This window comes from Apostichopus japonicus, chromosome 16 (assembly GCF_037975245.1).
Source record: "Apostichopus japonicus isolate 1M-3 chromosome 16, ASM3797524v1, whole genome shotgun sequence".
NCBI classification, from domain to species: Eukaryota; Metazoa; Echinodermata; class Holothuroidea; order Aspidochirotida; family Stichopodidae; genus Apostichopus; species Apostichopus japonicus.
The window spans coordinates 10514940-10541110 of NC_092576.1; the positions used below are offsets into that span (position 1 = coordinate 10514940).

At 35.8% G+C, this 26171-nt stretch overlaps 2 protein-coding genes and 1 pseudogene across 4 annotated transcripts in view; 2 read left to right on the forward strand and 1 right to left on the reverse strand.

The window, feature by feature from the left end:
* Positions 1-2755: 2755 nt before the first annotated feature.
* LOC139983934 (U2 spliceosomal RNA) lies at positions 2756-2850 on the reverse strand (annotated as a pseudogene).
* A 7100-nt stretch (positions 2851-9950) lies between these two features.
* Positions 9951-23519, forward strand: LOC139982852 (4-galactosyl-N-acetylglucosaminide 3-alpha-L-fucosyltransferase 9-like). 2 transcript variants are annotated; one of them, XM_071995977.1, is made up of 2 exons: positions 9951-10279; positions 20239-23519. In XM_071995977.1, the coding sequence occupies exon 2, from the start codon at positions 20672-20674 to the stop codon at positions 21590-21592; it is 921 nt and encodes a 306-aa protein (XP_071852078.1). In that variant the 5' UTR covers positions 9951-10279; positions 20239-20671; the 3' UTR covers positions 21593-23519. The 2 variants fall into 2 exon arrangements, with proteins under 2 accessions (XP_071852078.1, XP_071852077.1); XM_071995976.1 differs by having other exon boundaries at positions 9951-10275.
* A 287-nt stretch (positions 23520-23806) lies between these two features.
* LOC139983820 (uncharacterized) overlaps positions 23807-26171 on the forward strand; it is a 10467-nt gene continuing 8102 nt past the window's right edge. For both annotated transcript variants that reach the window (XM_071997632.1, XM_071997633.1), the window contains exons 1-2: positions 23807-24060; positions 24736-25039. The gene's annotated coding sequence lies outside the window, so the exon portion shown is untranslated. The remainder of the gene's footprint in view (positions 24061-24735; positions 25040-26171) is intronic.

Here is a 26171-nt window from a genome sequence, read left to right on the forward strand (position 1 = left end):
TTGCTATTCCCCGAAAAAGTCAACACTAACGAGATTTTTCTTTCCTAGAGTTTTCTCAGTACTACGATAGGGCGAGCATACTTTTTTTGATGTCTAAATAACGATGTTAAAATGGAACTAAGATCACCGTTAGGTCTACAATAAATTTACATTTTACTTGAGTCGTATGGTAAAATGGACCTCAAAAACACCTTTTTGTGTACAATAAAGATTGTGCTTGATGATATACACACATCGTACATTTGGATATGGTATTTTTATACGGTCCTAAGTTTAAAATAACGTAGACTATATAAAGATCTATGTATTTGGGTTAATATATATATATATATATATATATATATATATATATATACAGGCCTATGTTGTAAAGTATCGGAGCCTTTACATGATAGAAGAATATATAACTGAACTAGCCTAAATGTATTAAATTAACCAACCTCTTAAATTACACCAATGCCTAAATGGCCTACCACTATAGTTAAGCCTATACATACGTTAGAAATAAATGAGACGACACAATGCATGTTTAAGGAGAGTGTTGAGTCTGCTCTTTCTGGAATATTTGATAACCCTTTGTAGAGTCGGTTAAAAATTTAAAAAAAAAGAAAAAAAAAGTACTGATCAGCTTAAGTCTGACAAGGTCTTCGATGGTTTCTTCTTCCTCCTTAATGTCCTCATCTACCATGGTGAGTTTCTTGGAAAATTTCGGCCAGTGTCTCTATGAAGACATTGTATTCTTTTCCCGTTATCCTCTGCTCCTTCAGGCTCCTTCTCCTGCTCCACATGCCGCAAATACCCAACGGTGGAATACAAATGCAGGCCACCGGGTGATTTAAAATTTGCGTTGGTGTTTCAAAACGTTGACAATAAAAGACACAATATGCTCGTGCTAGCCATCTTCGAGGCTATTGCTCAAATGACGTAATCACCACAGAGACATCGTCTTATATAGGGTTCCAAATGTTAATAGCGTTTAGTGTGTACGCCACAGTGTAAGTATAGGTAATGGCTAGTTTCAAAAATACCGCCAAATCATGTAAGCACCGCCTCTTTACACATGCGCAGTACTCACTCGTACGATGTACTTATGCAACTGATGATGTCATCCCTAAAATTGATCTAGGACTTGCAACTTTGTTTTATTTTCCCTTAAATATATAAAACTATCTATGCACCGTTTGACGCTATTGTACGTAAAAACATTTGTACCGCTGGCTATATGTTACACCGTGTAAAAACATCAACGAATGTGAATAGTACACGTATTGAACAAACGGATAAGTCAATAGTGACTTTAGTGACAATAACAATAGCGACTCGTCCGTTAGGTAGGATATCGATGTTTGAGGCAAACAATTACTAGCCCCTAAGATGATCGTCCGTTTGCTATATTCGCGCTGTTTATGAGACACGTTACGGTTAAGAATTTCGCGATCGGAAACAAAGTTGCAAGTCCTAGATCAATTTTAGGGATGACATCATCAGTTGCATAAGTACATCGTACGAGTGAGTACTGCGCATGTGTAAAGAGGCGGTGCTTACATGATTTGGCGGTATTTTTGAAACTAGCCATTACCTATACTTACACTGTGGCGTACACACTAAACGCTATTAACATTTGGAACCCTATATAAGACGATGTCTCTGTGGTGATTACGTCATTTGAGCAATAGCCTCGAAGATGGCTAGCACGAGCATATTGTGTCTTTTATTGTCAACGTTTTGAAACACCAACGCAAATTGTAAATCACCCGGTGGCCTGCATTTGTATTCCACCGTTGGGTATTTGCGGCATGTGGAGGAGGAGAAGGAGCCTGAAGGAGCAGAGGATAACGGGAAAAGAATACAATGTCTTCATAGAGACACTGGCCGAAATTTTCCCGGAAACTCACCATGGTAGATGAGGACATTAAGGAGGAAGAAGAAACCATCGAAGACCTTGTCAGACTTAAGCTGATCAGTACTTTTTTTTTCTTTTTTTTTAAATTTTTAACCGACTCTACAAAGGGTTATCAAATATTCCAGAAAGAGCAGACTCAACACTCTCCTTAAACATGCATTGTGTCGTCTCATTTATTTCTAACGTATGTATAGGCTTAACTATAGTGGTAGGCCATTAAGGCATTGGTGTAATTTAAGAGGTTGGTTAATTTAATACATTTAGGCTAGTTCAGTTATATATTCTTCTATCATGTAAAGGCTCCGATACTTTACAACATAGGCCTGTATATATATATATTTACTCAAATACATAGATCTTTATATAGTCTACGTTATTTTAAACTTAGGACCGTATAAAAATACCATATCCAAATGTACGATGTGTGTATATCATCAAGCACAATCTTTATTGTACACAAAAAGGTGTTTTTGAGGTCCATTTTACCATACGACTCAAGTAAAATGTAAATTTATTTTAGACCTAACGGTGATCTTAGTTCCATTTTACCATCGTTATTTAGACATCAAAAAAAAGTATGCTCGCCCTATCGTAGTACTGAGAAAACTCTAGGAAAGAAAATCTCGTTAGTGTTGACTTTTCCGGGGAATAGCAAGTAACAGACAAACTAATGTTTCACGGGGAAACGAGTGAAAACCAAAACTTTGCGGTTAGAAAAGAAAACTTACCTGGCTAATAAGAGCCAGTTATCCAAAATACTTTTTAAGAAAAAGTCGCTCAGGAAAGAACCTGGGCACGAAAACCAAACTACTGAACGACTGATCCGCTTCTAACCCCAGTCCCCTTGCATCGGGACTGTGACTGTGTGATCATCGTCAGGTGTGCATCACCATTCCCGAAAAGAACAGATACTTCATATGATCTTAGCCAAAAGGCCGAGAAGCGAGCCAGTTATCCAAAATAAGGATGATCCAAACATGGGTTACGATGGTCTCATGCGTTGTGCCTATAGCTCACACAGTGTTATACAAATACACTATATACACTGCATATATGTGCACATTAGTACATGCCAAGTCTCACCCAAGTATCGATAATGCCTCATTGTGTGTGTTGGAATCTTAGGCTGTTGGCAGACAATGGTCCCGATCGATCATTTTCAAAGAGGGGTAAAGGGGGCAGAAGGTCAAATAGTCTTCGGGGAGGAAGGTGCTCCATTAGAACTTGATAAAGTATTGGGGGTATACAAACAGTGGTTAGGTAGGACAGTCTCACTTTGTGCCAAATTTTTGATCGGGAAAAGTGCGTCATGGCTGAAAAGTAACCAAGTCGATGCGTTTTTGGCTGATACATTGCACGAGCAGGCTTGATTAGCCCCCAATACTGGAGGGCCTTTCGCCTGTGCCACGTACACGACATAAAACTTGATACACATAGACCAATCGGATTCATTTACCGGGATACTTTCTCTCTTCCCTTTGTCGGACCTTCGAAGCAAGTTCCGTGGATTCATACGATATTATTTTCACTGGAACCTTTACCGTGGATTATATCATTTTTTAAATATGAGCACAAAATGAGTGACTCGAAGAGCACACCGTGAGCAAAAAAGAGTCGTTTAGATGAGCAATTGAGCATGTGCTCATATTAGAATTAGCAACAAAACAAAAACGCATGATGTGGTTCATGTGATGAGCACGCGAGCACAAAAGGAGTGACTCAAAGAGCAAAAGAGCACACCGTGAGCAAAAAAGAGTCGTTTAGATGAGCAATTGAGCATGTGCTCATATTAGAATTAGCAACAAAACAAAAACGCATGATGTAGTTCATGTGATGAGCGCGCGAGCATAAAAGGAGTGACTCAAAGAGCAAAAGAGCACACCGTGAGCAAAAAAGAGTCGTTTAGATGAGCAATTGAGCATGTGCTCATATTAGAATTAGCAACAAAACAAAAACGCATGATGTGGTTCATGTGATGAGCACGCGAGCACAAAAGGAGTGACTCAAAGAGCAAAAGAGCACACCGTGAGCAAAAAAGAGTCGTTTAGATGAGCAATTGAGCATGTGCTCATATTGATATATTCAAAAAGTATATCATTCACATTTTTGTTTAATAGCTCTCATTGCGTCGAATGACACAAAAGAGTACACACCCTCAAGATGAGATTTCGTTGTAAAATATGCAATAAAGGATTTAACCGTCAGTTCAATCTTCGTCGACACGAATCCATCATTCACCCTAGTAATCAAAAGGCGGCGATGGTAACTAAAAGCGAGGATGACAGTGTGAATGGAAATAGAGATCGTTATGTGAATACGCGTCGTGTCGGCGTGAAATGCAAACATCGTGAAAGTGATTCGACCGATGACCGCAGTGAAGAGGACGATGACCTGGTGGATACTGAGGGAAGTAATGAACAAAATAGTTCGGATGAGCCGATTGAAACATCAGACGGTACTGGCAGTAGTAGCAGTGAGGATGATGGTGGTGCCGATCACGATGACGAGGATGGTGAACGCACGTATGATGCTGTGGAGACTTGGATGCACTTGCTCGAACTCAATAAGGAAATGTCTAAGATATTACATCATGGACTGAAGAACAAATACGAAAATGATGATGAGGAGGACGGTGACAACGATGTGTAAGTTGTCAGAGAGACGTGGGTGACTATACGATCGATCTGAAGAAAGAAATAACAACCGTGGACAACGTATGGCGGATATCGTTGGAAGGTTTACCGATGACGTTCACCGTAATGACCAAGATGTATATTATTTTATCAATCCATATCTTTAACGATTGATCATTTCAATGTTCACTATTTCATGTGCTTACCAAGTTGTTGTTCTAAACATAATCATGCATGATTTTATGTGTTTATTTATTTTAAATGAAGTGTTTACTTAAATTGACATACATTTTATGAAATGTGTTTAGCGATGCATCTTTTATCTTTTTTTAATTTTATTATTTACAAAGTGACGTTTCATGAACTGTTCGGTGCTAACGTTTCAGATCAAGTGAAACTTTTAGGTAAATCTATTTTGACTTTAACGAGTTTAGAAAAGTGTCGTGCTGATGTTGGATACCTTTCAATATTCAATACAGTGTTTTTCTCATATGTAGCTAGTGTGTTTGTATATAATTGTGTACTAAATTTTTTGTAAAATTCGTCCCCTCGCTACATTACTGTACCACACAAAATATATCCTAAAGGAACGGTTAAGACCCAAAAGGAGAACATTGAGTTTCATTGTGTACTGAGCGCGAAAATAGCTAACGGACGATGATCTTAGGGGTTAGTAATTGTTTGCCTCAAACAGAAATCAATATCCTACCTAACGGACGAGTCGCTATTGTTATTGTCACTAAAGCCACTATTGACTTATCCTTTTGTTCAATATATTTTCTTGTTTGATGTGAAGATATGCTGTGATGCACTCGAATAAAAAAAAACTGTACAACACATCGCTTTTGTTCTCATTTTCCAGAAATGCCCTAGTTTGGGTCCCCACTGTCCATTTTGCCCTGGTTCGGGTCCCCAATGTCCATTTTGCCCTAGTTCCGGTCCCCAATGTCCATTTTGCCCTAGTTCGGGTCCCCAATGACCATTTTGCCCTAGTTCCGGTCCCCACTGTCCATTTTGCCCTAGTTCCGGTCCCCACTGTCCATTTTGCCCTAGTTCCGGTCCCCAATGTCCATTTTGCCCTAGTTCCGGTCCCCACTGTCCATTTTGCCCTAGTTCCGGTCCCCACTGTCCATTTTGCCCTAGTTCCGGTCCCACTTGACGTCCTATATCGGGTCCCCCTTGTGCCCCGGTATGGGTCTATACACTACTATCCTCCACTTTACCCACCTGCTTCATCGATCCTTATACATTATATAGTAAGATACAGTTGAATGAATATTCCAATAAGATACGTTAACATGTAGGGAGGATGCTTCCGATTCACAAATAAGATGACTTAAATGGTAACAATCCATAAAGATGTTTTTACTTTTTTATTTAATTTTTCAACTTTCTTTGTTTATCATTCTCCTCGTTCATTACGAAAGGTAAATGTTAACGGAAAAGAGATACCTCATATTCTTAATATAATCGCATTATACCACGATGACAACAATAATAAAGGGAGAGAAAAAATTGTCGACGATTAAAGACGATATACAATGCAATGAATTAACTAAGGACTTCAATAATATTAAGCAGAGCATTTCCATCTTCGTAGTGTTTCTATTTTGTAGATGATTATCATGATTTTTTTCTGTTATTGCGAAGACATTTTACTCAGTTAAATGAAAAAACTATACGTTAGTGTTTGTGCGACATTCAACGGTGTTTCCTGACTTATAATTTCATGACATTTCAGCCTCTACATAGTAGAGAAAAAACCTTTGTATTCCCTCGTGTATTTCTAGCTCCTATTTATAAATTTTATATTTATACTGGGAAAGAATAAATAAATAAAATAAAAATAAAATAAAATAAAATAAATAATAATAATAATAATAAATAAATATTAAGAAGGAGCCACGTAATATGGTACAACTTGGAAACAGAGCATAGTTGTTTCATACTTTCAATTAGAGGATTCAGACGAAGTTGGATTGGATATTAAGAAGTGACTATTCCATGTGGAATCCTTCAAAACGCACTGCAGACTGTCCCCTGGGCAACCACTATGCTTCTCGTAAATATATACTGTGTTTGATACATAAGTTGGTCAAAAATCATGGTTAAAAAAATAAACAAAATAAAAATAAAATGTATTATGGTTTGATAAAAATAAAAAATAAAAAAAAAGCTAAAAAAATGTGTTTTTTTTTCCTCGATACCTATGTACGGGACAAACCCTGCATCTACTTTACACCTAACTTGGTAGAAACTTGTAAAAGATGTTGACAGATTATTTCATTAAGTAGCAGCATTTCCCAAGGCACGGGCCTCTCTTACCAGAGACGGATGAAAGACTCTTTAACTGGAGCAGCATTTACCCTTGTCGTCCCCTTTGGAGCCTTCTGCCGGTTTCAGAGCTAGTGCAGGAAGAAGATGCAGAGATGTGGTAATAAATGTGAGGTGAGATACCTGTGAGCGTAAGAATGATTTCACAATCCGTTTAAAGGGATAGTATAGTGCAAAAGCTTCCAAAACGTTTGAAGGTTACTTATAAATTTTTGTCAGATACATTTTACATTACACTAACTTGAAAATGAAGACTTTGCATACAACTTTTCTTAGTCTGTGTGCTTCATAAGAGTTCCGACTTTATCAGATTGCACCACTGGAACTATTATTTTGCAACTGTATATGTTCACATTTTCCTCAAAACGGAATAGAAAGTTGCACGTTGTGCTTTTTCATAAATCTAAGCAATGAAATTGTTTTTGATTTAGCACGGAAATTAATTTGACATTACCATAACTAATTTCATAACTAAGGGGATAGTTGTTTTAAGTATAGGACTAACTGAAGTCCCAACGACGTTAAATTAACACGAACAACATGCATTCTAAATTAAATCCATGTTTTTCAACTTCTTCATCTACTTGTCAGCAACCGGCTCTTCTTGCCCCCTCTACCATCTCCATCCTCCCCTAACCCCTCTCCCCTCACCATATCCAACCCCTTCCATGCCACTCAAGAAGAACATACTAAAACACGTATGTTGATTTATGTGCATTACCCATGCAAATCCATTGTCTATTTTGTATTCTGTAGACAATATTGGGAGTTCATTTTAAAATATATAAGACCAATGTACTACCCCTTTCAGCAGTCGGCTCTCCTTGCCCTCCGTACCCCTCCCCTCCCAATATTCAATTCAATCCATGTCACCCAAGAAAAACATACTAAAACACTTATATCCGCGTATAACCCATACAAATTCCTGGTCTATTTTATACATTGTCACAAACCGTGGACGTTATTTGGAAGTTAATTAGACCAATATACCACCCCTTTCAGCAGCCGGCTCTCCTTGCCTTATCTACTCCCTTCCCTCACCCTATCCGACCCCATCGATCCACCCAAGAAAAATATACTAAAACATATTGCTGATATCTGCGTATCTCCCATGCAAATTAATAAAAAAAAAATAAGACCAATGTACCACCTCTTTGATTATATTCATCTATGCTAAGGTTATTCCACCCTAATCAACCTCCTCCACCACACATTTCCCCATGAGGCAGTAAAAATTCACGATGTACCCTATGGCTACTACACACTAAAGTGACGAATACCATATAGACTTTGACAGGAAGACACTTCAAAATGTAGTTCTAGCATAGTGACTAATGTCTCAAATTCATTGAAAAATGACATGACATAACGACATATATGTTTACACTAAAATTACTACTTTTATAAGAAATGTTTCGATCAGCAACAAATATGAAAACTCAAAGTTCCATGTGTTATATCTCATATATTGACAACTGTCGGTAAAAAAGATATTTTTTTAATTAGGAATTAATAAATTCAAAAGGTTAAAATCTTTACAGCGCGTTTTCTCAAAACCTACTTTTGTCACATTCGTCACTGCGCCAGAGCGGTAACAATATATTTCACATCCAATACTTTGTAACCCAATAGCTGAAACAGACTAGTACAAAAAAATATATTGTTTACCTTCAGTTTGTCACGGAACATGGATTTAGGTCTACGCGCAGGGTGTGTATGTTCAGCATTGTTGCGTTTGTTAGTTGTTAGCACGCCCTTGGTAAGTGAAATATTCAACGACACACTTAACTGGTTTTTTTTATTGTATTTACATTGCGCAATAGCCAAACCAGATCCACATGGAATCATTGGTGCAGAAATTTACGATGATCTCAACATTTTCGCGGAACTGGTACGAGCATTTTATGATTGTTATAATCACACTGTGTTACCTTAAAAATGTAGGTTCGAGCATTTTATGGTTGTTACAATCACATTGTGTTACCTAAAAAATGTGGATAACAACCACGTTTCCCATTTTTTTCTTAGGGGTGGGGGTGGGGGGTAACACATGATGACATGATGGATGAAAAATTTCAAAAAATAGGATGAAGCGTGTTGTAAATGATGCGTGTTATCACCAGAAAGATAAACTTATATGTTTAGATCTGCTTAGGACGCTTTTATTTGCCATTTTGTTCTTACCTGTGATAAACAGACTACTGTTAAATATATATATATATATATATATATATATATATATATATATATCAGGCAACTCCCCTTCATTTGTCGAACATTCGAACAAATACACTGTTTTCCGACCTTCTAAAATGTACTGTCATAGATTTACAAACAGATACCACGAATACGAAGGTGTTTACTAAGTGATCTTGATCTCTTGAACGGGATTTAAATGAACTGTTAAATTCTCATTCTACGTTTTCCCAAAATCTATTTTTAACTATGATTGTTGCGACAGGGGAATAAATCACGTTAACAACATTCCTTACAAAATACTTCACAAAGAACAAAAGCTGAAGGCTGTGAATACAATGAATGTGACCTCATTGATATTCAAATTTGATTACCAAATGGCGTCGTTCATTTTCAAAATTGAATGATAGTCATTAATATTAACTAACATTAATTGCATCGATATGCGATGTTCACATCAAAGCTTAACAAGAGTGTGTTATATAGGATTCCTTCTCTTAATTAATCAAACACGTTCCGTCGAGGAAAATATAGTGTAAACGTGATCACGCATAATGAATAAGCGGATATTCTGTGTTTCGGTTTTCATTAACAAGAGTGAAACTAAAACCCCTCTCCCTGCAAACACATGTTGTTTATGTCCATTGTCGACATTGTTTCACATCATAGTGTGGTAGATATACAATCTGTATGTATCACGTATCGACCAATATGTCAGTTCACAGTAATCTGATGAGCAGTGAGCTTCTAAGATTTACTTTCCGAAAGACGGAGATAACTTGTTACACCCCTCCTTTTCTCCCCTCTCCACCTTCTGCTCCTCTTACTCCTTCACTCGTGTATGTCAGCCTTACCATAAGAAATAACATAATGTAACCAACATTAATAATTTTCTACCGTTACAGACGAGACAAGGTTGTCGGATGACGTCATCCTTTTACAGAATCTAATTTTCCAATGACTCATGTTGATTTTGTCGTTGTATAGCTCATATCTTAACACGTAGACGTTCACGTGTGTTTATGTTTGTTCATGTATGTTCACTATTTGTTCATTCGGATTATAATAACCTCCAAATATCGCACATTGTACAACCAGGTTTAACTAGGCTGCAATTTACCAGAAAAAAAGTGATTGCAATAATTTAAATTTGGAACTATCCTGCACTACTTGAAAAGAAGTGTTACTAGTCAGCTACTAGCAGTAACGGTAGGTAAATATCACTGTAATGAAGGGAGTGTTGTCTCAGCGGTAAACGCCGTTGCTTTTCAATAATAAGGTTCCGAGTTCGAGTCACTCCAAGATTAATGTATGCCGTCCAGTTACAGAGTTGTTGACAATTGACAATTCATATTCATAGATAGATAGACAGACAGACAGACAGACAGACAGACAGACAGACGGACAGACGGACGGACAGACAGACGGACAGATAGACAGATAGACAGATAGACAGATAGACAGATAGACAGATAGACAGATAGACAGATAGACAGATAGACAGATAGACAGATAGACAGATAGATAGACAGATAGACAGATAGACAGATAGACAGATAGACAGATAGACAGATAGACAGATAGACAGATAGACAGATAGACAGATAGACAGATAGACAGATAGATAGATAGATAGATAGATAGATAGATAGATAGATAGATAGATAGATAGATAGATAGATAGATAGATAGATAGATAGATAGATAGATAGATAGATAGATAGATAGATAGATAGATAGATATATAGATAGATAGATAGATAGATAGATAGATAGATAGATAGATAGATAGATAGATAGATAGATAGATAGATAGATAGATAGATAGATAGATAGATAGATAGATAGATAGATAGATAGATAGATAGATAGATAGATAGATAGATAGATAGATAGATAGATAGATAGATAGATAGATAGATAGATAGATAGATAGATAGATAGATAGATAGATAGATAGATAGATAGATAGATAGATAGATAGATAGATAGATAGATAGATAGATAGATAGATAGATAGATAGATAGATAGATAGATAGATAGATAGATAGATAGATAGATAGATAGATAGATAGATAGATAGATAGATAGATAGATAGATAGATAGATAGATAGATAGATAGATAGATAGATAGATAGATAGATAGATAGATAGATAGATAGATAGATAGATAGATAGATAGATAGATAGATAGATAGATAGATAGATAGATAGATAGATAGATAGATAGATAGATAGATAGATAGATAGATAGATAGATAGATAGATAGATAGATAGATAGATAGATAGATAGATAGATAGATAGATAGATAGATAGATAGATAGATAGATAGATAGATAGATAGATAGATAGATAGATAGATAGATAGATAGATAGATAGATAGATAGATAGATAGATAGATAGATAGATAGATAGATAGATAGATAGATAGATAGATAGATAGATTATACGTAATGTTAAAGGATGAGATAATCGAATTATATCTATTGATTTATTATTAAATGACTAACATTTATGCAGTGATTTTTCCCTATGTTGATGTAGACTACAATTCTATTTGTTTATATTTTGATACCTGTTGTGGCCATGGTCTATTTTCTTATCATAATGTCACAACCAACTGAAACATGTACGTTAAATGTATGATAAAATCCTTCATTCAAAGAACATCTGTACTGCCTAGAAAAAATATGTTTTACTGATTTCATATCATTTAATCTCTAGGTAGAGAATAGTACTGTGATCCTTAATAACATGATCAACGTCAAATGTAACAGGTGTGAATGTGAGAAAGGATAAATTCGATTGGATATGACGTCATCGGTTCTAACATAGACTAATAAATGACTTACGTGCCAAATTTGTATTCAGGATTCATTTGTGGATATTTTAGGTGGGTTTTGAATCTTATTCCAAGCTGATATTACATGCTACCCACACCGTAATGCAAGTATAATATATATAATATATATATATATATATATATATATATATATAAAATATATATATATATATATATATATATAGACGTGTCCATCTAAAATTATCTAAATCAGGCTTCGAGAGGTTCTGGAAAAACCAAAACATGGTTGGTTCAGCTAATGGAACAGTTTTCATGTCCGTATTTAAGCAGTTCGCGTGATTCGACAGCAACTCGCTTTACACATATCAACTACAAAACAGTCTATTCGTAGTGGGAATGGATTCTTTTTACATGTTTAACGATTTTTGTAAAACACATAAGACAAAGTTCTATAACTGAATTTTTGTTCTCGTTTGTCTGCTCGATCAACCGTTAATAATTACAAGCTCCATAACCAGTCCTATTATCTGATTACACTCCATGTATAGATGGTCGATACACAAAAGTGTTGTATTCCAGACTAACAATGATGCATATTAGCTGTAGGGGTCGTTTGTACCATGCATGAAAGCGTTCCCTGCTGAGAAAACAAACAGGGACGGCCGAGGTGGTGATTGAAGCTTTAATAACTTTAATAGAATGCTAAAACTGATATACAAAGGAAAACGTACTTTACTTGTTAGCAAGACATTGTTTACACAATTCACTGGAAGTCCCATCTGTTTTTGTCTGAATTGAATTCGTTTCAATTTTAACTTGTTAGGAGAGATATGAGAAACAGATATTCTTCCTAACACACAAGTTAGTTTGTGCTTTAGACGTACAACTCTGTACCAAATGTCCGAAGAGATATAACAGACGAAACACATAGTTAATCTATGCAAAATTATAATATATCCAGATCTTACTATTTCTACCAATCGTACTGTCGTATGTATTCAAAAATACACTTATTAAAATTTCTCAAAAAGCATCACAGTAGTATCTTACGTTTCAGGAGACTATTGAAGAAAATAGGCCCAACCGTTTAAATAATATCACCTTTTGTTGGCCTTGATAAGCAATATATATTGAACTTGAGCCATGTACAAGCATGTACTTGGAATTTTAATGAGGTCGGTAATCAATGAGGTCGGTAATCAGTTTTTTTTATCTCAATACATTACATGTATAGAGATATTATAACAGTAAGTGGGACTTTCTCTTCTCTTAAAAATTTTTCAGCGTCTTCAAACAAAGTTCTTTTTCTCTGGAATTTCCAGAGCAAGAATATATCATATAGACCAACAAAAGTTACTATTTTTTATTCCAGAATTGTATCTCATTCTGTGACTTTTTCACCGATTTATGTCCAAATCGGGCCAATTTGGACTGAAAACACACTTTGACAGACCTGTTTTGCACACGCTCCAAAACTTATGTTTTATGAAAGAGAATAGAATAGAACTGTCTTTCAACAGTGGTATCGTCTAAGATAGGGTCCTATGTATTATATATTTTATTAAAATTTTAAACTTCCATTTGTTGTTTACAGGTAGGTATTAATAAGAATTTTACTACATGTATATGACATTTAATGGCTTTTATTTGCTTTATTTGATGTTTAAATGATTTTTCTTTCTTAAAACTGATTTTTCTTTCTTAAAACAACACTGAGCTGCCGCCCCTACTTTTAGTAAAAAGGTCCGTTTTTGATGATTAAGCCCCGCCCCCAAGTCTGTTTTGTCGCAGATTTGCTATGACTCATAACAGCTACATGTTAGATATACGAAAATGGCTACCCTCGCGAACATATTTTCTGTTCTGTAGTTAGGTACGCGAGGTGTTAGTGTATTGCATGCTAATTACATTCTGTACTGCTGAATTCTACGTAACATCCATTTAAGGATAGTACTGGTGTAGTGTTCAACCGATTAACCTAATCGGAATCGGAATCGGTACGAATATTGCATAATCGGTACATAATCGGAATCGGTAAAAATTACGTGGAATACCAGTTATGTCATACCGATTATTCAAAAACATATGGAAGGTGAAAATATCATTATTCAAAAACATATGGAAGTTGAAAATATCAACTGATGAATTAGGTTTGTTCTTTTACTACGAAATATTAAAAAAAAAGGCACCCCCTATACGTCTTTCACAGTGTATACTTTCATCAAATTAGGCTGCCAGGGTCGCCGATTTTGCTTCCTTCGTGGTTATTGGCTGCATATTTCTTGGCACAGTAAGCATAGCAGCAATAGCAATTTCGCGAATTCAGGAATGTGCTGGACAGGGTAGGAAATAAGCGGGGGCAACGGGCGATTCGCCCTCGCAAGTGCTAAAAAGCCCTCCTAAAGCACAATTACGAGTGCGAAAAAGAAAAATGAAATATAAAAAAATCGCCCTCTTTATATCCGGTGTCTGTGTCAAATTAATTGTGACATGCGTTTGCTTTAGCTAGGAATTGCAGTTGCATCGCGAATCGCGCAAACAGTTTTCTCACCCCGCATCAAAATTTGAAGCAGTGCGAGAGGGTCGCGCACAATCACCGGGAACTTCCCGTGGTAAATTACGGCCTGCAGTACCAGCGAAAATAGCCTAAAATCCTCACAAATCTCCGACCACATAGTAGCCTTACTTCACACTAAATCAACTGCATGGAAATCTAAACTTGACATCTGTTTATTCGCTCTAGTTGTGTCGCAAATAAAAACTAAAAATATCAACGGAAACTGCACATGTTAGCCTAACAACCACACTAAGTCAATGGGAAATGTAGCCTAACCATCGGTTTGCAAAAAAAAAAAAAAAAAAAATGCGTAGCTTAGTTTACAACTTTCAATTTGCTGGAAATCGGCATTTGTTTGGAAGGTAATGTAAGTGATATGTCTTATAGAAGGAATGTTATATTTTATATTGGAGTAGTTTCTAGTTGTTATTATTTCTTTCCATCAATCTGGTATTACATTTTAGAGTAATTTTAAACAAGTTACGATGGTACAATTTGCTTTTCAGTTTGATTGGCCTAAGCTTACACATTCTAATTGAACCTGAATGGAGTTATATAGGTAACGAATAGGTATGTTTAACTTCAAGTTCGTAACATTTCTATTTGTTCATAAACGGTATAATACTGAAAATAAGTACAAAATAATGTCGGAATGAAGGCAATATGTCATTAAAATTTACACTTTGATAAAGATTGCAGATGGATGGTTTGTCTGAGATACTTTTTGAGATGGATATTTTGAGTAACTATTCGTAGCCCATTTCAAGCCATTAACAGGTGACATTCACGTCGAGGTGGTTAGGCCATTCGCTTAGCACAGTGCTGACTAGGTAGGATGTCATATCTCCGTATTTTGGAAATTTAAATGTATAACAACGAAGCAAAAGGAAACTGGGGAAAATCACAACAATAATTGTTTCTGTCAAACTTTATTGCCGATTTCGTATAAACGGGATATTTTCTCATTTTCAAATAATCGGAATCGGTACGATTATGAAAAAAATAATCAGTAATCGGTATTTTCTGTTATGCATAATCGGTTGAACACTATAATGGTGTTCAGGTAGCTTTTCAGAGCAAGGGCCATGATAAGTTTGTTTGATTGCCCTTCATGTATTTTGTATAATTACGTATACACATTCTTGTATTTCTGAAGGCTACTTACTGTAGGCCTAGTGCAATTTAAATATATATATATATATAGGCCACTAGGCCTATTAGGCTTTCAGTGATAGCCACATTAGCATTGTACTGGTGTTCAGACAGCTTTTCCTAGGAAGGACCAGGGTAAGTTTGTTTGATGGGTACGTATAAAAGAGGAGCCGGCCATAGCATCACAACTTTGATAAGACTATAAAAATTGTATAAGGTTATGTTTTATTTATAAGGATATAGGCCTAAGATGTATAAGGTTATAAGAAGTATGTTTAGCTTTCTTTTGAACCTGTAATGTTTGACATCAAATGTACAAAGAATTAAAATAAAATAACAAAATGGAGAGGAACTGAGGTGGCTATTAGGGGAAGAGGAGGCCACCCATCACTTGCATATAAAAACTTGTAATCTTCTTTTACATTATTTTTTCCAAGTCATAAATCCATGAAATCTTCATGTCCGAAAAATTGAGATGGAAAAACGTGGGTTGTTTTGATATCTAGAAGTGGACACAGTTTTGATGGTAGTCACCACTACAGTCTACAGTAACATAAAGTAGGTCAATAGGCCTACTGTAGCTCTCAAGGCAGGCATCAAGAATATGGTCGAGTTGTTCGCCTCTTCTAATTTGGCTGTTGTCATTGACATCAAACTATATGACCAAAAAGTCCAACAGAGACTGACCTAAGATGAAGGATACCACATGAAAAACAAGTTCTTAAATATTCTATGACATTACTAAACCCTGCAACGTCGTTCTTTCGACTAACAGGCAATGAGTGCTAAAGGCAAGACTAGCAGGATAAAGTGTAACCTGCAGAGACTATTCGTGGCAAAGTAGCAAAAATGCAAGTTATATATTTGTTGTACCATGATTGATATTGATAATTGTAGAGAAGAGCAAAGATTTGAAATTAGGAATCAAAATTAAAACTTCCAGTATTGAGATACTGCATCATTGATGCTCTTGTTTTATTAATTGTACAACAGGAAACTTGTGAAGGGACTATCAGGTTTAATCATGATAAAAGGTTTATATTTTCAGTCTTGTTACATGATGTGAACTGTGCGCAGTTAACTATATAATGAAGTGTACAATTGAATCCCTTCATTCTCATACTTCTCAGTACAGATCTGAGACAAACTAGTTCAATGTTCTGTACAATACATTGTATCAACAGTATAGTTGGTTCATTTTGTAGAAAAAAAAAAAACACAAATAAAGGCGACAGTCAGCCCCAACAGTCGGAGCTCAAGCCTAGACCTTTTGCTAAGTTGAATCGGTAAGCTGTAAAGTAAAAGATATATTTATACATATAAGCAAGTAACGTCTAGAGACTGAGTCCGTCATATTGTATGGCTACCGTATCTCTGATGATTTCCATTGTAGTTTTACTTTTGTTGGGAAAACAATTCTTATTTTCGACAGTTTGTTTGTCCATGTGGAGGAATTTGATAGAAATTTGCTTAATTCTATAATTCCTTATAGAATTGGATAATCTTTAGAAGGGAGCAAGCAATATTGTAACACCCCTCCCCAGCCCCGCCCTTCTTTTATTTTTATTTTGACAGAGCTTGTTTATCAATCACACATAACTATCAATAACACGTATTGTGTATAGTTATGCAATTTAATAAACCTTGCACATTGACATACTGTGTATACGAGAAACCTGAGCTGAAAGCTGTAGTTTCAGAGGTTCAAGTATGTAGCCTGATCAAGGAGCAAGTGATTTCATTTTCTATACCACTTAGACTTAGTTTTTATTAGTCCTTCAATGCACCATAAAACAGTATCACAAAGAAGCAAGTGTTCAAAGCCTATTTAAAGAGTAGCAATCCAACCATCTCTCCAAGCTCATAACTTTTATATAAAACATCTTTGTAATGAACGACTACACACAAATATATCTATTGAAACTCATGCATGCTAGAGCTGTTTGTGAGATACTTATCAGGGTTCCAAGTCGTGTAGACAGTAAGCCATTTTGTCAACTTTGAAATGTCATTGCTCAATAATTGCCCTTTTGTTTCTCTACTCATACTACTGTTTTTTTTTATTATAGGCTATATGTTTTTTAATAGTTTATACCTGAGTCATTGGTGGTGAAAATACAAAGTGGGTTGATGATCTCAGCGGTAAAGTTTTCTTAAAGGGTGTAAAGACTCGCGCACAAAAAAAAACGTCTCATGCCGGTAATCTGACCAAGTTTCGAATGAGGTGTAACAGAAGTGTTAGACACCACCATCTATCCCAGAAAATACACACACAGCTTGCTACCGTCGGTAATTAGACACTAGTGTACGGTCAATACATACAGCTACGGCCAATACCCACAACACAGTGTACATAGCAGCGATGGACATCTCAGGTCTAGATAAAAGATAACATGGTATCACATTTCATTACAGTCTGCATTTTGTAGCGACAAGCAGAAAACTTCACTTGCAAGCAATGGAAAGTTAACTTTTTCAGATTGCCACACGCGGTTTGGGCGAGTCTTCAATGCATTTAATAGTTTAAACACACACACATGTATATTAATTTGTTTAGTAGTAAATAGTGCTGTCACCAAGTATGAAAATATAATTTTGAGAGTAGAGGTCAGGACAGATACTTGAAAATTGCGCTCCAAATTTGACTTTTTTTTTCCTCAACATTTCCTGGGCGCTACACAATAACATATATTCATAAATACATCATAATTCAAACTTCGAAAGACAATATTTATATCTTAAAGTATGGCACCAAATAAAGTGTTGTTAATTGGATGTCACCAATTACTGTATGTAACCTTCTGTACATTGTAGTAAATGCTATGGTTCCTTCTTCATACAAAACTGCATATATATGTAAACCTTTTTTATATACAATTTGTATAGGAATTTATTCATGTCTTATAGCAATTTCCTCATATTTTGAGGACGCTGTATAAAGTATTCCCTGGTCTTTCCCCAAGTCATAAAGATGACAAAGTCTGGTTAGAAGAAAAATGTGGATATTACAAACCCCCCCCCCCCCATTCCTTCCAGTGTGAATCCATCCTGCCAATCGCTAGGTTGACAGATTCGTGGTAAGTTCACTGTATTTTAACAAGTGTGGTTAGATTATATATCTATAAAGTCTGTCAATTTTAACTTGATTTTGTTGATGGTATAATGTTATGATAATATTTTGTCATTTCCTGCATCCAATATGATATCAATAATTGCTTGATTGGCAGATGGTGATTTGGTGGTCCTGTTTAGGGGTAAAGGTGTTTTCAGCTATGTAGCAAGGTAGTCAGCCATATAGTTATCAAAGTGGGTGGTCTTTTCATCTTATAATATAACAGTCTGTTCTGACCGCAGAGCATTCAATTTACAGAGGAAAAACGTAGTGACAAAAAAAAGGCAAATATGATCAATTCATTCTTTTTTAATTACAAAAGAATAACGAGGAAGTAATTGATCATTCCATTTGGTTCTCAATACTTTTTGCCCGAGCATGTTTCATGATGTTTAATATGTAATATTTCAGTCAGATAAATGTACTTGGGAAATAGGTAACTTCAAAACTTTTACTTCATTGTTTGGGTTGGCGCTAACTTGGCTTATCAAGCTAATAACTTGCATTAAATCGTGATGGGGTTTAAGTATCGATTAAGCATCATTAAAACAAGCGGGGAGAGAGAGGGGGAAATCCCAAAATGTAACTGGTACGATCCTAAATAAGTTGTTGCTCTCAAATTCCTACTTTCATTACAATATGTCTAGTTCATGGGTGGGCAACCTGTTTGAATGTATGGACCAGATATAAGGGGTGAACAATTGACTGGGCCGCAACTAACTAACGACCTGCTGTTAATTTCAAACCTTTGATTCCGAAGACTTTCAAGCAATAGGTGTGTGTATTTAATCTGTATTCACAAAAACATAATGCCAATACAGTACTTTAGTTGATAATTAATGGGGATAATAGGCCTACCTGACAGCATCAATAGTGCCGACAAATTCTAAGCAGCTAGCTCGTTTTCTTGTGATGTAAAATAGATTGATTTTTTTGTTTTTCTTGAGACATCTCACGGGCCGCAAAAAAATAATGGCGGGCTACATGTGGCCCGCGGGCCGAAGGTTGCCACCCCTGCTCTAGTTGGAAGAAAATAGGCCAAACCGATTAAGTGGATTTGTTGACAGAAATTGGACCCACATACACCCCAACATGCACACGGACACGATTTGGCCCTCAGTCAGTCATGGACTCCCCCCCCCCACCCCCTCCTCTAGAGTAGCTACTCGGGAAAAGTATCTATCACCATGGCAATTGTTGCTCTGGCAACTGAAATAGCTGTATAAGACCCAACTAGCAAAGGAACTACAATATCTCGTCCGCCCAATGGGAGCAATGAGATAAATATCGATTTGGAAATAAAAATGCAAACGAATTTTAGTTAACTAATTAAGTAGTTACACAGGCACAGACTAAGGGTGAAATATATTGTGAATGTAAGTCATTTACAACACTTAGATATACAAAGCATAAACTAATACCTTAGATGACAACCGGGCGGTCGAAAACGTAACGCTATGCATACAAGCCACATTCGAATAGTATACTGGTTACATCACATCACATTACATAACATAACATTATATATTCTTCTCTTTCACAGCTTCTCATACGTGTTCCCGTAGACCTTTCGGAGATAAAATATCAGCATAAATCATCATCAATGAAGACGACATTACTATTCATAGATAAGTTGCACTTCAACAAAAAAAAGAAGCATTTTAGTAATTCTTTTGTGCACCACTGCATTAACCGTCTGGAAATACGATTTAATAAATGACAAAACCCACCCTGTTGTTCTCTTTGTCAGACGACAGGCAAATAATTTTCAATATTATGCAGGAAAGTCCAGTATTTATTTTAACGTCAAGGTGGAATACGATTTTGTTGCTTTTAAGAAGAAACCAGGGTGGCATTTTGTTGTGTTCCCATGCCATTATATCTGTAGACAATATTCGGCTGGTGTGACCGTTCGTTTCACTACGAACGCGTCTGGAATAATCGGGGCCGACGCGGTGTTTTTTACTACTGGACCAATGGAACTTGAAGAATGGGAAGCCTTACACCACTATCGTAGTCCTGGACAAGTATGGATATTAGCAACACAGGAGCCTGCTGCTATTATACCAGACTTTTTGCCGCCAAAAGTCTACAGATACAATACTTATAATTGGTCTTTCACTTTCCACTCAACGTCTGATATACATGGTGCTTATGGTTGGTACACCCCGCACGATAAGCCACGTTCAAACACCAGAGGTATAAATTGGTATCAAATAAAGCCAAAATTTGCCTCTTGGGTTTCGTCGCGACACTGTGAAGGATTAGTATGGGATAGGACCAAATTTGTAAAGGACCTTAACAAATTTATTCCTATTGACATGTATGGGGTATGTGGGAATGCCACGATCTCGAGAAATAGAGACATCGCCAAAGGTGTGTTGAAGAAATATAAATTTCATGTGAGTTTAGAGAATAGTTGTTGTAGCGAATATCTGTCTGAGAAGGTTTGGAATGCCCTACAGACATGGGAGTCTGTCCCTATCGTACTAGGTGGAACTAAGGAAGAATATGATAAATATATGCCACCTCATTCTTATATACACGCGGACGATTACAAATCCATGGAGGAATTAGCAAATTATATCCTGGTGGTAGGTCGAAACGAGAGTTTGTATAACTCGTACTTCGATTGGCGGAACATCGGAACAGTACAACAACAATCATTTAATGACAGATTTCCAGTTTTCCAACAAGGTGCATGCAAGGTAGTGGACAAATTTGAGCAGCATAAACGCTCTCCGATTAGGAAGTCATTTGATCCTTATGGACCACATTGGTTCGGCAGCTGTTATCGATGTGGAGAACATTCCTGGATCCAAGACTACAACTTTTGGGGAAAACGATTACTTTACAGCAAAAGTTGGGAGGACAACAGAACACTCTATTGGATGTAATAATTAACGTAAATGATAAACACGAGTTGACGAACCAAAATAACACTTTCCACAATTAATGTGATTCTTTGAAAGCCGGGGGTGTCAACGGAAGAGAACTACTCTTTTTTTCTTATGTATTTGGAAACAAAGTAACCCCTACATGTAAATTGGTTATATTGTGGTTACATTGTTAAAAATAGTTAGGTACCAACGGATATAACTTCTAACGTTGCCCGCTAAACGGCATTAAAGGAACTACTTTGAAAGCATTAGAAAATATAGGAAAAAAATAAATCAGCAATAGCAGTGCAGAGTAAAGGAATTCATGATCTTACTTTATGTATAATTACTTAACTGGGAAGCTTTGTCTTAAAGAACGGCACTTTAGGAACAACTTTCAAAGCACCAGAAAAATAAAAATAAATGAAAAAAGCAAGCAACGTTACGAGTAAAAATATTAAAGTTAGCTAATTAGATATACCAGTAGATAAGCAAAGTGACTGTCTTTGTTCAGATGGCTGTTTTTAAATTATCAACTAATAATAATAGTATTAGTAATGATAATAATAATGATAATAATAATAGTAATCATCATCATCATCATCATCATCATCATCATCATCATCATCATCATCATCATCATCATCATCATCATCATCATCATCATCATCATCATCATCATCATCATCATCATCATCATCATCATCATCATCATTATAATAATCACAATAGTAATAGCATGTGCAATTTATTAAGCGCTTTCCCATAAAATCTCAGAGCGCTGTACAGAATTAAATACCTAAAAGATATCAAACAATACAAAAACAATTGCACACAGGTAACTAAAAATAGCAATACAAAGAATAAAAAGGAATAATTAGGACATAAGAGCAAATATTTAAATTTCATTACAAGTATAAAGTGTTCATATTAAACATTTAAAAATATGTGTTTTCAAATCCCTTTTAAAATGATTAAGATTAGTTAAAGAACGGTTATTTCCTGGAAGACTGTTCCAAACCTTGGGGCAGCTACTGTGAAAGATCTCTCCGTAGAAGTTGGTCTTGGATATAGAAGGATGGCAAAGTAAGGGTTATGATGAGGAGCGTAAACTAAGACTTGGTTCATATTTGGTGATGAGTTCCGAATGTAGACAGGAGATAAATAATTAGAGATTTGAAAGTGAGCAGTGCTATCTTATAATTGATACGTTGTTGTATTGGTAGCATATGCAGTTCACGGAGGATGGGGGTTATATGCTCATTCTTCTTGGACGTCGTTACTAATCTGGCGGCAGAATTTTATACTGGCTGCAACTTCGATATTTCACTTGACGGAATGCCATAAAAGAGACTGTTACAGTAGTCTAGACGTGATGTTACAAATGCGTGAACAAGTTGTTGGGTGGACTTACTATCGAGATATCTGCTCAGTTTTCCAATCTTGTAAATGACAAAGGAGGCAGCGGAGACGATGGTTTTCATATGATCCTCCATTAGGAGGTTACTATCTATGATGATATACCAAGGTTCGTTGCGTTACTGGTTATATCAACGGAAGTGTCCTCAATCGAAATTCTAGGGAATGAGGGACCGTTCATAAATTTAGAAGAAATGTGAAGGACTCCTGTCTTAGAATCGTTAAACATCAGCTTATTGATTATATTCCATGATTTAACATGTCTAATGCAGAGCTCTAACAAGGTATATAAGATTATTACATTCAGAGAACATAATTTCCAATGGGAAGAATAAAATAATATAAAAACGTTTCAGAGTAAGTTTTTCAAAATTAGTAGAGATGTATTCCGTATAATATCATGGCACACGTCGTGCAAGGGGTAGAACTAAATTTTGGATTTAGAGATGTATAAATTTATTGACTTTGGAGAAAAAAAAATCATGTTCTTGTAAATCATTGAAGTTGTTTGTCTCTTAAAAGTGAAATAGCTAAGGTATCAACAAATGATATATATATATATATATATATATATATATATATATATATATATATATATATATATATATATATATATATATATAAATATATATATAGGCCTATATGCAATTTAGTACAATGTGCAAGTACGATGTTTGTTAGTTGCTTTGAACACTGAGTTGCAAAAAATAAAGGAAACAATGAACACGATATGACCTTGTCGCATGAGTGGTTAAGTTGTTAACGTATTCCAAACTTATTTGATATCACCCGTCCCCATGACCCCCATGAACATATATGGCGTGCCAGGGTGACTACTTCATTCTTCGCTTGCACGTCTATATAGTGTGTTCCTTTGGTGCACATAGCTCTCACTGTATGCCATATCAAAGTACTGTACGCTGTTTGTTGTGGTAGTATGGCCACACCTTATACCATGCGTAAATGGTATACTGCTATCTACTAACTGCCTTAGTGTACGTAAATTGGACGCAGCCTGTAAACATATCTGAGTGGTCGTTTAACTTGTCAAGTAGCCAGCATTCAAGGTAAGAGTGGCTTTACGTGATATATTACCTAACAGATTAGTAGCAAGCTGTACAACCATTTCAATTGTCCGGGAAATCGATATACAGTTGTTAATATCCAATTTAATGTTCAAATGGTCTGAGCATTTCGGACAAAACTGCATCTCGTCCCCCTTTTTTTTTGGAATTTTAGAGAGTCTTGTACACACAATTTGAGCTTGCAACGGTTTTCTTTGTCGTCATAACATCCATAACATCTTTAATATTCAAATATTCTATAACCTCATCTACGTTATATGAAGACTCCATTCCGTGTTAACAGGTAATGTTTTTTAATTAACAATTTCAAACCTTACCCAAGTATATATCCTATACGTTCACACCTAAAGATTACTGTTCTTTGTTTAAAAAAATAAAAATATGAAAACATAATTTTTAGCTATCTTCGTAAATTATCGATGCTTCTAGAAACTAATAGACAGACAAACTAACTTCCTTAACCTTGTTTAAACAGAAATATAACAAACAAGTAAACAGACAAAACGTGCGGGAAAGGCACGAGAAAAGTTAACTTCATCAATCAAATGAAATCATTCAAAGTACTTGACAATGATAGGAATTATTTGTAACTTTTTGGAGAGTGCCATTTCATTTGTCACGCAACTCATTATGGTGGGTTGCTTTGTTTAATTGCAGTAATAGGGACAATTTTTCTTCGATATGACGTAATCAAGTTCTACGTCGCCGTTCAGGCTCACTCTTCTGAAAGTATCCGATGTCTTGAGGGAGAAAAATGTCCAGGATTTGGCTTTCCTGTGTGAAGATATAAGTCCTGCCAGGAGAGAGCTGATAACCAACGCTATAGAATTATTCACTGCTTTACAAGGTCATGACCTGCTCAACGAACGAAAGGTTAACGTACTTATCGACTGGTTGGACGAGCTTCGACTTTTGGAGGCTTCAAATCTGTTGAAGAATTACAGAAAGACGCACCTAAAAGGTAGACTACTAAGTTGAATAAAAGAAAGAGCAGGCGTGTAGCAGGACTCCTTGATATGAATTAGATTGCAAACCAAATTTACACCCATTATAAGTGTCAGGAAAGCTCAGTATAATTAACACCTGTAATGATATTACTTTTCATGACGTCATACGTGCCTTATCGTCTGTACGAATTCAAATGTTTAGATTGAGGCACAAAATAAGTCATTTTGTACCAAAGAATGTTCTCATTACGCTCTTATCTACTCGCACCTATCTTACTGTAATATTGTATGGGGTAATACTCATCCCACTTACCTTAATCGCTTGTTTATGCTTCAGAAAAAAAAAGCTATTCGTATAATCACACTGTCGGACTATAGAGCTCACACTTCGCACCTCTTTAAAGATTTAAAAATTCTACCCTTGTCTGACATTCATAGATTTCAACTAGGTATGTTCATGTATAAAGTTAACAATAACCTTCTGCCCTCCCTGCTATTCAGACACTTTAGCTTAAACTCAGACATACATGACCATTTTACAAGACACTCGAGTAATTTACATTTGTATAGTATCCGCTCTAACATTCAAAAAAAATCTTTCAGTTTCTCAGGTACCCAGTTATGGAATTATCTTGATAACACGGTTAAAAATGTCCCATCACTTGCAATCTTTTCTAAAAATCTGAAGAATTTACTATTATCCAAATACTGAATAGTTTAAGTTGGCTAAGGTACTACATATTTTTTGGATTTTTCCTTTTCCTTTTTTCTTTTTGTCATTACATATATGATAATTCTTTCAATTGTGTAATGTTATCTTATGTAATGTAAGTACAGTGACATGGTTTATTTGTGTGTGCAACTTTTGTTTTATTGCATGCATTGTTCATTTTTTCCCTTTTCTTATTGTCTTTGTACGGGGGGTCTGCCTCGTTAGGGCGTCGGCTTTCTCAGACCTCCTCCACATGTCACATACATTTTCTTCTATTTTTGTGTTATATATTTTGAATGTGGAAACAAATAAATGAAATGAAATGAAATGAAATACTCGTGACATTCGTTGTGGGGAGGAAGCCACCCTATTTGAACAATTTTGATTTCTTTAATGAGACTTAGATGAAAAATGGTTCTATAAATTCCATCATT